We start from the raw sequence: 12287 nt of genomic DNA, 5'->3' as shown, positions 1-12287 counted from the left end.
CTCTTTCTCTTTCTCTTTCTCTTTCTCTTTCTCTTTCTCTTTCTCTTTCTCTTTCTCTTTCTCTCTTTCTCTTTCTCTTTCTCTCTCTCGCTCCTGCACTGACCTCACCGTGTGCTGCCTTTGTCCTTTAAAAGAGCCGTTGTTTTCACGTTTCTTTCTCCAAAGTTCCGAAACACTGAAACAGCATATAAAACAGTAATTGCTGCTCCTGGAATTCGAGGAAAACACAATCTCTAATCAAGCTATTATTTCTGTAGTCCTTGATCTGTGCCCATGTCTCTTAAAAGCTCAAGTTTTAATTCTATCATATTTCTACACTGCACGCAACACTGCATGACTTTATTAAAGTCATGAATTACATTGTAACTGAGGTTTATTAGTCTTGCATTCCTACTTGAACTCTTTGGCAGCCTTTGATATAGTTGACCATACATTCTTGCTTCATTCAAGGTTGATTCGTCTACACTCACTCGGTTCCACTGTCAGCCACAACTGGCTTCAGTAATGGAATCTTATTCTGCTATTGTACTGTTGGCATTAAAGTTCTGTAAGGATCTTTGCTGCTCTGTCTTACCTACATCGTGTCACTTAGATATATCATGCTATTTGCCTACTTGCCAGATTACACATTGACACATTTTCCGCCCCACCTCACATGGTCTAACCACTTGAGCAATTATTCCATCATTGAGAACGTTAACACGCGGCATGTGAGTGATGTGTCACCATGCTAACCTGGGATTTTTGTGATATGAAGCAGTGAACTTAGGGTCACAAGAAGGACTTTGGTGCACTTTGCTTGGACTTGAGAGACACTTTGCAATGATTGTTCTTGTATTGTGCACTTTCTAAAAGATAAAGATTATGGCTTACATTTCAATTCTCTGGCTGATAATCATGAGAACTGTCCTACATATTGTGCTCATAGTTCATAGTCTTACTATGGTATGCCTGCACAGCAGTGGCATAGCGGTGAACGTAATAAAAATGGGGATACCTGTAAACAAATACTGTCTTCAGTAATCTCTGCTTCAGAATGCTGTATTGTCAGGTTATTTTCTGTAAACAAGCCTTTTTTTTTGTGAATGTTGATCCTTGGAGCCAAGTTATGGCCTCTTCATTTACAAAGTTTACAGTGACTAGTCTACCATTTAGTCTGTAGTAGGACTTTCCTTGGAAATTTGCAGCATTATTTGAGTCTATCCATAAATGCATAAAGGTTTTGGCCTGAGATCCCAGTAGGTTTTGTTGCTTAGGGGCCTGAACCAAGCTTCGCAAAGACCGCTTCCATGAAGATAATTTTCACCCTACCATTTGAAAGGTCAGCTTGTCAAAAGGAGCTTGTTAGTTTCCCATTTCTGGATCCCAAGGATCTTGCTAAGTACATCACTCCAAATGGGCTGCTGAGATGGAAAGTGAATAGTATGTGGATTGAATAGTTATTATAAAGTGTTAACTGAGATGCAGCAGAGATTGGTTTCAACGAGCTTGTGGATTGTCGTCGTGAGCAACAGACTGTATCCTGTATGCCTCTGCAAATAGCTTTAGAGCATGTTTTAAAAAATGCCCACAAAGTCCATGATCGTCAAATAACTCAAAACTGGGATGGCATTTTGGGTGAAGGTTCTTCCTCACATCTAGAAACTCTTTTTAAAAAAAAAAGCAATTTCCTCAATAAATCTGAGGCCTGGGGAGCAACATAATGGATGAAATCCTTGTCAAACTTCAATCAGATTTGGATCAATGGGCTAAATGGATTTCATCGTTTGTGTTACCTTTTAGCGACAGGACTCTGTTTTCTGAGAAACTGCTCCTTATCTTGTGGGACCTACAGTACCACCATATCCTGAAACGCTGCTTTTGTGCAACCATCGGCATACTAAATGTAGAACCATGTACTCTGTGAGAGCCACTTTCAGCACAAATTCAAGAACAGACTTTCACCAACAATAGAGGTGGATGACAAGAAATATGGTCAACAGAGAGAAGTACCAAGGCAGAAAGTTAATCATGGAACTGCTTGTCCACAAGCAACCATTATTTAACTAGTACAGACAGGCAATTCTACGGCCAGTGTCAATGAGATCCCCTCCATGTATGTAGATATTGCTGATGGACCACCATTGGGTTAATTAACTTTTTATCCCCTTCTTCCTTAAACCAGAAATACTGAAACTACTTAGTTCATTCAAATTTGCAGACAGTGCGTGGATCGGCATCAAATCTGGAACCTTTTGATCCGTATGTTGTCGATACAAATATTTTTGTGGTAAATTCACTGATCTGTTGGATGAGCTGGCTTCTAACCTGATTGGTCAATTCCATGTAAATGACACTGCCTTTGTCTTCGCTGGGGAGTGGAAATGTGCATAACAGGCCCTTTTCCTCTGCGTTATCTCTTCTTTTATGTATTTCCCGCATGACATTTCTACCACCTTAACATACAGATTGTCTGTATGTAATCCTAGAGATGTAGGTGGAGAGTGTGGAGAAATTAGAAAATACAAGGTCTTTTACTTCAACAAGGAAAATATTGGGAGTCAGCCTTGGAAGAAAACTCCATAAATTTATAGCCACCTCTCAAGGAGAAGATTCAATCATTTTACAGTAGTGAGTCCTTTACATTTTAGGCATGACTGTCATTGCATTAATTCATCAAAGGGCCAATCTTTATCTGCCTTTCCATTTCAATTTTGAAATGAAACTTACCAAGCTAGTTTCATTTTATGGTCTTCTGTAGTCCAATCCTTTGCACTATACACATTTATTTCTGGCTTTCTCCACACAAGTGGCATGGTTGGGCTATAACCTATAAGAAATTTACTGTAAGCAAGTGAAACAATGTGTTCATTGTTTAGTTCGCAGCACTTTTTAAACATCAGTTTTAACAAGTTGTATACTATGTGCACGAGTATCCTTTATTCCTTTGAAAAGCTTGTTGAAATCTGACCTGGAAATATCTCTGAAGAGAGTCACAATGCAGAATAGAATCTATTGTATTGAGGTCAGAGCTGCATTTGATTTGCTTCAATACTCTGCTGTCAAATGAGTAGATGGTAAATGAGTTCAATATTCTGCATTTTATTCGAGGATTTTGAAAAGGAAATGTTAATGTATTGCTTTATAAGTGTTTCTGCATTAATAGATTAGAAAACTTAGATGAATTCATTTGTTTTAAAACTTAAGTTACAATGTGGTTCTTGGTGATATTGTTGATAAGCTATTTTGTGTTGTGATGTTGTAACCAAAATGTATTACTTAGTCAAAATCACAATGAAAATCAATTTTCTTGCTCACCTTTGAGAGATTTTGTGCGTAACTTTGCTGTATTCCTAATATTTCAACACTATATGGACTTCAGAGTTGTTTATTGGCTATGTGGCTATATGGGGCCTGTACAATATTATACCGTCAGGTTGTAAATTTGCTTGCTGAGCCGGTAGTTTTGTTCTCAGATGTTTCGTCACCATGCTCGGTTACATCATCAATGAGCCTCCAGTGAAGTGTGGATGTTCTGTCCTGCTTGTTGTTTGTCTATGTTTGTTGTGGTGGGTGATATGATATCCTGTACTGTTTCTGAGAGGTTGGTAAATGGGGTCCAAATCGATATGTTTGTTTATGGAGTTCTGGTTTGAATGCCATGCCTCTAGGAATTCCCATGCATGTCTTAGTTTAGCCTGAGCCAGGATGGATGTATTGTCCCAGTCAAACTGGTGTCCTCTTTGTTTATGTGTATGGATACTAGTGTTAGTTGGTCATGTCTTTCGGTGGTTTTTTGGTGCTCGTGTATCCTGCTAGCTAGTTTCCTGTCCATTTGTCCAGTATGATGTTTGTTGCAGTCCTTGCAAAGTATTTTGTAAAAGACGTTTGTTCTGCTGGTTGTTGGTATGGGGTCCAGTAAATTCATCAGGACCTGTCTCAGTGTGATGGTAGGTTTGTGGGCTACCATGATGCCAAGGGGCTGGAGTAATCTGGTTGTCGTCTCTGCGATGTCTTTTATGGCAAGGTGGCTAGAGTCTCAGGGTGTATTGTGTCATCCTGTTTCAGTCTGTTGTGCAGGAATTGACGGACTGTGCTTATCAGATACCAGTTCTTGAATACGTTGTATACGTGTTTGTCCTCAGCTTCTAGGTGCTACAGTGTGTTGTGGTTCATTTAAATGACCTGATGCTGCTCCGTTTGTGGGTGTTGGGTTTTTGGCATTGGAGTGGAAGTATGCCTGTGATCAAGTCAAGGTTATATATATTGTGCATATGGGTTAACTGTTCGTGTAGATTGTAAATCCATTTGTCTCTGCCTTGTGCAGGTTTTCTAAATATGACAATCTGTCTTGTATTGTTATGTATTATGAAATAAGAAGGTTTGACAACTAGAAGGAGCAACAGGAACGCGGAGTACTGAGCTAATGGTAAGATTCTTGATAGTGTAGATGAGAGATCTGTGTCCATATACATAGATCCCTGAAAGTTGCCACCCAGGTTGAGAGGGTTGTTAAGAAAGCATACGGTGTGTTAGCTTTTATTGGTAGAGGGATTGAGTTTTGGAGCCAAGAGGTCATGCTGCAGCTGTACAAAATTCTGGTGTAGCCGCACTTTGAGTATTGTGTAAAGTTCTGGTCACTGCATTATAGGAAGGATTAGATTAGATTCCCAACAATATGGAAACAGGCTATTTGGTCCAACAAGTCCACACCGACCCTCCGAAGAGTAACCCACCCAGGACACTGGAGGAGGTTTGACAAATGCAAGTTGAGGAAAATAACTAATTAGTGCCCATAAACAAGAAAACTAAAACCTTTTGGTCAGATGACATTAAGGGTTCTTCAGCCACCTGTTGAAAAGTTGCTATGTCTTTTTGACCGAGGTGGGGAGAAGATGAGTATACAGGTGCAAGTATTTTAATACGTTATTTTCACTGTGTTTTTGCCCCTCTACCATCTTTCTGAAGTATAGCCTTGCCCCTCAATAGATGTGCCATTGAACACCTAAGTGTACGCTAAATTTGAGGTGCCTTCAAAGGGAAGGTTGAGATCTCTGCAGTGAGGGATAGAAAATGTACTGATGGAAAAACATGTTCCCCATAATTAATTTTTCTTTTGCTTCAGCATCCTAAATCACTGGATAGTAGGTTGAGATTTTATTGTAATTGACTTGTTCAGATGTGTTATGACACACCTCTGGAATATGTAGGAGTTGACATAGAAATACAACTACTGCATCACAAGAGCCCTAACTGATTGTTTTATAGTTGGTGGTAATCCTTATTTGGAGCTGAGTAGCTGCCTCCATGTGCTTCACATTACAAATCTGCGAACCCAATATGCTTGTCTGTGTGGCGATGTCTGACATACTTAGTTTTGGCTCGTAAGTAGCAGTGACCATGTGTAAAATGGACAGATTGTGAACCAATGAAAGCAAAGGCCAATTTGGCCTCTTAATGATGAGATATTTAGACCTGATGAATCTTCATTTCATTCCAAATGCATAGTTGTGAAAACCTGTTAATGAGATTGCTATTTCATGGCGTTCAAGGCAGATGTCACTTAAAGTCTACATGTTTTTGTATGATCAATTTTTAAAAAAAATTATAACTTGCATGTTATATTTAATCAAAAAACCTGAAACCAATGTTTTTGTCCAACTCCGACTCCTCCTGTATCTTTCCTCTTCAGCAGCAGGGGCAGTAGTGGAAACAGGTGCTGCACCAACATTGGTGTTCAGATTAGGCAATATTAGATTTATCAAATCCTTGGTAAATAGACTAGGCCAGAAAAGCTCAGTAGTTACTCCAACAATTTTGTTTGTCATTGGCGGCCATTGAGTTTGTCTTTGGTGACCTCATCATCATGCAGGATGAGTTTGATAAAAGTCTAGGAAGGTGCCATGGCCACCTTTGTGTTTGTCGCTAAGCACAACTCAGACTTTGATCCAAAGAACTGAGCACTTCAAAACTGGAGATGAGCAGGGATCCTTAGAAGCCTGACTGATCTTCTGGCCCACATTATGCAACCCTGAGATGAGCCAATTTCTCAGGAAAATGTGACCTTTAATTAAAAACGTAGGCATGAGTTTGTTGAGCTTTTGGGTGAGCCTGATAAATCTGTCCTCTGCTGTCGTGAAATTTTAATAAAGTGTACACCTCTGGTACTGGTGATGTCAGCATGTTTTTGGAATGTGCCATCAAGTGCTGAATATCCAGAAAATCACGAGATCTGACTTTTTATTTGGGAAATATTAACGTTGTTAAAACTGCTTGATCATGTAATTATCTATCCTTTAATCTGTATGTTGAAGAATTATATCCTTGATCCAAGTGCATGCAAAGCTTTTAAATCCATTCTACTAGCTGGGCATCTACAACGAAATGATGTTTATATTTGCCATTTTATTTCTTCAGCTTCCAATTAAAGGTGGGCAGCAGAGTACACACTCCAAAGTTAGCACTGAACACAACAAGGAATGTCTCATCAATATTTCCAAATACAAGTTTTCCTTGGTCATCAGTGGTCTCACTGCTATCTTGAAAAATGTAAATAATATGGTAAGTTTTGATTTGTTGTGTAATTAACTTGTGGTTACCACACCCCACTCCCAAAATGAGGTTTTATTTTTACTTTTGTAAGAGATTGAATGATTGACATGGGATATTGTCAGTGATTAGCAATTGTTTGACTTTATGATACTCTGATGTTTTGATTTTAGTTTGGCCATTGTGCCAGTTGACATTTTGAACTGAGGGTGTTGACCATAGGTATTACATAAAATATTTGAGGAACTCTGATTTTTGTGGGACTATAGCACACATTTTAAAAGACAGGTTATGGTTAGCGGGACTTTGAGAAACGGAACCATTTTTCCCTGTTGAAGAATTGAGACAATAGATTAAAGCATTGAATCTTATTTTCACTGTCCTCTTTACTCCCTCTAAGAAAAATAAACTTAATAGGGATGCCGAAATATCACCTTTGCTCACTCCTACATTTGGCAGCTTGATGAGGCTGAGGCAGAGAGAGGCCATGGCTCAAATTGGCAGCTTGCCATTAGGGAAAAGCTAATCATGATAACTGATAGTAGAGTGTAAACTCTTGAAACCTACATTGCAGCTTGCCGGTGGGCATTTTCACAGTGTAACTTGGTCCCTTTCAGCTCTTGGGAAAATTATGCCATAATTACTTCCTTGTGTTCTTTAGTTTTTACAATTGAAGTCTGTTGTTGGGTTCCTACAGACTAATAGAATAATTTAATCAGTTCCTTCCATTATCTGTTCAGCTTCAGCTATTATGGTGCACAGGGTACAAAGATTATTGACTTGTTCAACAGTGAGGCAATGAAAGCTGCTGTGCTTTCATGTAATGAATATATTTATTTCAAGGTGGTTTAGATTCCAAACCTCATTTGGTGATTTATTTTTCTCCCCCTCAGCTTCTTGGCCCATAATCTCATCACTTCTAGTATAAACAGTTATGAAGCCTTTGCAAACATTGTCCATAATTCATTGAAATCATTCATTCAGTTTGATTTGTTCAAACCAATGATCTTGTAATGTTGTTCTCTGCGTGATTGTTAAAAATCATTTGTCCATGATGTGAAAAACAATTATTTCCATCAGTTGATTTTTCTTAATGGAGCAGACACTGTACCAAGATATTTTTATACTTTCTTGTCAACACAATGAAGAATGCTTTGTAATAGTGAAGAATTGCCATTAGTAACTGCTACTGTTTGTGGTGGCTCAGTAATAATCTTGATAAGCATCGAACGTTCCTTGCAATGTACAAAAAGCATTTAAGCAATTGGGAAACCATGCTGGTTCATAGATGAGCAAAAACATTTCTGATTTGGCTGTTTTTCAGAATCCTTATGGGACCACTTCTTGATCTTATACGATACTGTGTAGGGAAGTTTTTAATATTGTGCTTTGTTCACTTAGCGAATATTTGGAGCAGAAGCTGAGAGGAACCTGTACCTTTCTCAACTAATCATATTGGATACATTGGAGAAGTGTCTTGCTGGAGTAAGTAACAAGTACTCTACATTTGATTATGGATATCTAAAACAAGGCAATACTTTATTTTATGGATAGACTTCTTTACAAGTTGTGAATTGCAGTGATACTTCATTACAAAGTCAATTAAGGTTTGGAAAATGTGGTCATCATGATGGTCTTTTGTTTGATATATTAGCTTTTATAATGTTGGCAGATGATAGACAAGAGAGAAAATTATTTCAGAGTCCTATTTGGATGATCCAAGGAAACTCTAGCTAATTGGAGAGAATAAATACTGGCCAGGACAAGTGAGTCTACCCTGTGCATTTATAATGAGACAGCTGATGACTAGCATTGAGAGTTCTGTGGGGGTCAGGTTGCCTCTGTCTGTCTGCTGCTGTAGTCAAATTTAAGCATAGAGTACTTGGATAAGCAAGAGGATGATTAAAGTAACAGCATTAATGAAGTTTAATTTAGGTTTCCAATTTTTGATTTGCCTCTTATAGGACACATTTGCACATTCAATGTTTTGTATTGTGTTTCCTTGCAAATATTATGAAGCCATTTTTAATCTAATTGTCTCCTCACAATGCCTGCAGTTTCTTTTTTGGAAAAGGCCAGCTTAATTTTACTCCTTATTAGCTTAGTACACGAAGAAGGAGCATTTTGTTTTTGCTTAAATGCATTTCTGTTGTTCTGACATTGCTGAAAAAATTCAGCAGGCTTGGCAGCATTGATGCAGAGAAAACAGAGTTCATATTTTGGATCCTATAATGATTCTTTAGAACTGATTGTAGTTAAGAAAAGGTTGGTACATATGCTGAAGATCTGGTTGGAGCAGGATGAAGGAATAACAATAGGTGCAAATGGAGACTAGAGAGGGAACAAAACAGTTTGGCCAACAAAGGAATGGATTAAGGTCAGCCTGAGAGAATCGAGCTGCTGATGGGGGTCAGTTAGTACCCAACAAAGGGTGAGTTGAGGTCGCAGCTCATGTGGGGGAGTTGGGGTAAGGATATGAAAGAAAGTGCTCAGGTTATAAAATTATTGAACTCAATAGTAAGCCGTGAAGGCTGCTGGGTTCCCAAGTGGAAAATGAGATTCTGTTCTTCTCGCTGGAGGAGTGCAGCAAGCCTGCGATAGATGTTGGCCAGAGAACACTAGTGGTGTGTTAAAGTGGCAAGCAACCGTAAACTCAGGGTCATGTTGGTGTTCCACAAAGCAGTTGCCCAGTCAGCATTTCATCTCCCCAAAGTAGAGCAGACCACATTATGAGTACCATTTATAGTAGACAAACTTGCGTGAAGTGCAAGTCATCTGGAACGTGTATCTGGGTCCTTGGATAGTGAGGAGTGAGTAAGTAAATGGGAAGGTATTGCACTTGTTGCAGTTGCAGCGGAAAGTGGAGATTGGGAAGATTTTGGGAGTGAGGATGAGTAAACAAGGTGACTTGGAGCGAATGGTCCCTGCGGAAGGCTGATCAGGGAGGGGAATGTGTGACTGGTGGTGGCATCCTCTTGGAGATGGTGGAAATGATGGGTAATAATCCTTTGGATGTGGATGCTGATGGGATGATAAGTGGGAGTGTGGTGGACCCTGAAGCTGTTGGGGGAGGGAAGAGAAGGGTTGAGTGCTGAAGTGTAGGACATAGGTCAGACGTAGCTGAGGGCCCTTTTAATCCATGTTGGTGGGGAATCATTGATTGATTGAAGGTGGACATTTGGAGGCCCCGATGTCATAGTTGGCATCATAAGAACAATTGTGATGGAGATGGAGAAACTGGGATAATGGATGGAGTCTTTCCAGGAAGCAGGGTTTGAGGATGTACAGTCCTGGTGACTGTGTGGGAGTTAGTAGTTTTGTAGTGGATATTGGTGGCGAGCTTATCCTGGAAGCAGATGTCGAGGAAGGATACCCCAAGGCTGACTTTTACCCATTGCTTTGTCTGCCCAACTGTTGCTCTCTGGGCTCCAGTCCACCTATTATTTATTTATATTTTCCTCCCCGCTTCCCCAAAACACCATCTTCAGTATATATACCAATCTTTTCCTAGCTATTATCTGTTCTGAAGAAGGGTCACTTGACCTTGAGTGTGAAGTCTGCTTTCTCTCCACAGGTGCTGCCAGACGTGCTGAGTTTTTCCAGAAATTTCTGTTTTTGATTCTGATTTCCAGTTCTTTGGTTTTTTTCACTTGTTCTGAGGTTGATTGGATGACATGGATGCTTTGAAAGAGTTTTTAACTGAACTGGCTAACAATCTCCAAATACCTCATAAAAGGTGCAGACTTTCACTTAGTTTTAGAGTGAAGTTGAATATCAATTTTAAGGATAAATATATTTTGCCCATTTTTTTCCCCAAGAAAGATGTCAGTAAATCCTTTGGGGCCCAATCTAAATAAATGACACAGATGAAAATTGGCATTTGCCACATGATCAATTACCGAGGGCGAATTGATATCATACTGCTCTGCTGAACTGTCTTTGTCTATAATATGTGGTAGCACTAGCATAATGACTTAAATGTTGTCCATGCCTGATTTTAGGCAACATTGTAAACTGTGTAATTGATAGCCTATCATTATCCCTGCATAATTTTATGCTAAGTGATAAGACAAAACTCTGGCAGATGGCGTTCAATGTAAGCAAGTGTGAGGTTATCTGTTTTGGACTGAAAAACGATCAATTGGGATTCTTTATAGGTGGTATAAAGTTAAACAGAATGAATGTCCAAAGAGACTTGAGGTTTCAGATGCACAGATCTTTAAAATTTCATGAGCTGGTGCAGAAAATAATCAAGAAAGCTAATGGAATACTGGCTTTCATATCTAGGGGACTAGAGTACTAGGATGCAGAATTTGGGCTGCAGTTACATAAAACTTTGTTAGACTCCACTTGGAGTACTGTGATCAGTTAATTAGGTATCACTCCTGAAAAAGGATCTATTTGTCTTTGAGGGAGTACAACGTCGGTTTACAAGCATGATAGCTGGACTTCAGGGATTAAATTATGAGGAAAGAGTAGACAAATTAGGTCTGATTTCTATAGAATTTAGATGATTAAGGGGTTGTCTGATTGAAGACTTCAAGATATTAACAGGAAAAGACAAGGTAGATAAAGATAAACTACACCTAATTTGGGATTTTAGAACTCTGAGATATAGTCTGAGAGTTAGTGCAAACCTTTTCAGGAAGCAGTTAGGAAGTAGTTCTACACATGGTGGTAGCTGTTTGGAGCTCTGTCACAAATGGCAGTGGACACTGGATCATTTGTTAATTTTGAATCTGAAATAAGTAATTTTTTGTTGAGCAGAGGTACGAAGGGATATGGGCCAGTGTCAGGTATATGGAGTTAAGCCACAGATCATCAATGATCTGGCTGAATGGCCTACTGCTGTCCAATGTAAAAAGAGAACAAAGTAATTTTTTTTCAGTTAGCTCACTAACTTTTGTTTGGGTGTCATAATGTCTTAGATGTTCTCCAAGAGCCATAGAATACAAACAAAATAAGTAGTCGTTTTATTTGACTCTTGGGTGCTGAAAATCTTTTGCCCTTGCAACTCTGCACAATATGTTGCATTTATGTAAGTACCCTTTTAAAGTAGTAAAATATTAAAGGGAACTAAATTTGAAGTAGTTGACTTCAGAGTAGGATATCGGCACTGATGCTTCTGGTGGTGTACTGGATTGGGTACCGAAAAGCAGTGGAGTACGTTTGGGTCAGTGTTTTAAGGTTAGAGGTGGTAATAAGAGGTGAGGAGTAAGGTTATTCAGAGATTCTGAGCATGAGAATTTTGACATTGGAGAACTATTGTGTGTCTTGAAGGCTTTTTGTTATTAAAGTGTTTCACTTCCTTTGTAACTGGACATATGATCAGCAAAACCAAATTTGAACACATGAAGATGCATACTCCTATTCTGATCCTACTTGACTGCACAAAACACATTGCAATTTTATATCATTAAGATTTTTAAACGGAAAAGGATTAGGAGTGCCGTGTCAGTGCAGTACCAAGACCCAACAAGAAAAATATTGTGGCCCTTTCTTTCTTGGCAAAGTGTCAAGTTTCATTTGGCTTTGCCATACATCTAGCTAAATTTTTGGTTAATTAGAAATTGGTGCTGTCAAGGAAGGTGAAAGCGTTTATCAATTGTTTGTATTCCTGTTCCAAAACTTGTCAGTGTATAATGGATTTAATTTTAGAATTTGTTTTGCAGTATGTTGTATCACGGTTTTAGTTTAATGGGTGAAAGCAAGAGGAAATGAAACAAACATATTAAAACCTGAGCTCTTAAATGCTAATA

The 12287-nt window shown here is 38.9% G+C and overlaps 1 protein-coding gene across 10 annotated transcripts in view; it reads left to right on the top strand.

Annotated features, from left to right (window-relative positions):
* nf1a (neurofibromin 1a) overlaps nucleotides 1-12287 on the top strand; it is a 334372-nt gene that overhangs the window by 39660 nt on the left and 282425 nt on the right. For all 10 annotated transcript variants that reach the window (XM_043718253.1, XM_043718251.1, XM_043718246.1 and 7 more), the window contains exons 2-3: nucleotides 6397-6540; nucleotides 7930-8013. In XM_043718253.1, the coding sequence (XP_043574188.1) occupies nucleotides 6397-6540; nucleotides 7930-8013 (228 nt within the window). The remainder of the gene's footprint in view (nucleotides 1-6396; nucleotides 6541-7929; nucleotides 8014-12287) is intronic.

This window comes from Chiloscyllium plagiosum, chromosome 28, assembly GCF_004010195.1.
Source record: "Chiloscyllium plagiosum isolate BGI_BamShark_2017 chromosome 28, ASM401019v2, whole genome shotgun sequence".
Classification (NCBI taxonomy): Eukaryota; Metazoa; Chordata; class Chondrichthyes; order Orectolobiformes; family Hemiscylliidae; genus Chiloscyllium; species Chiloscyllium plagiosum.
This window is presented reverse-complemented; position numbering and strand designations above follow the sequence as displayed.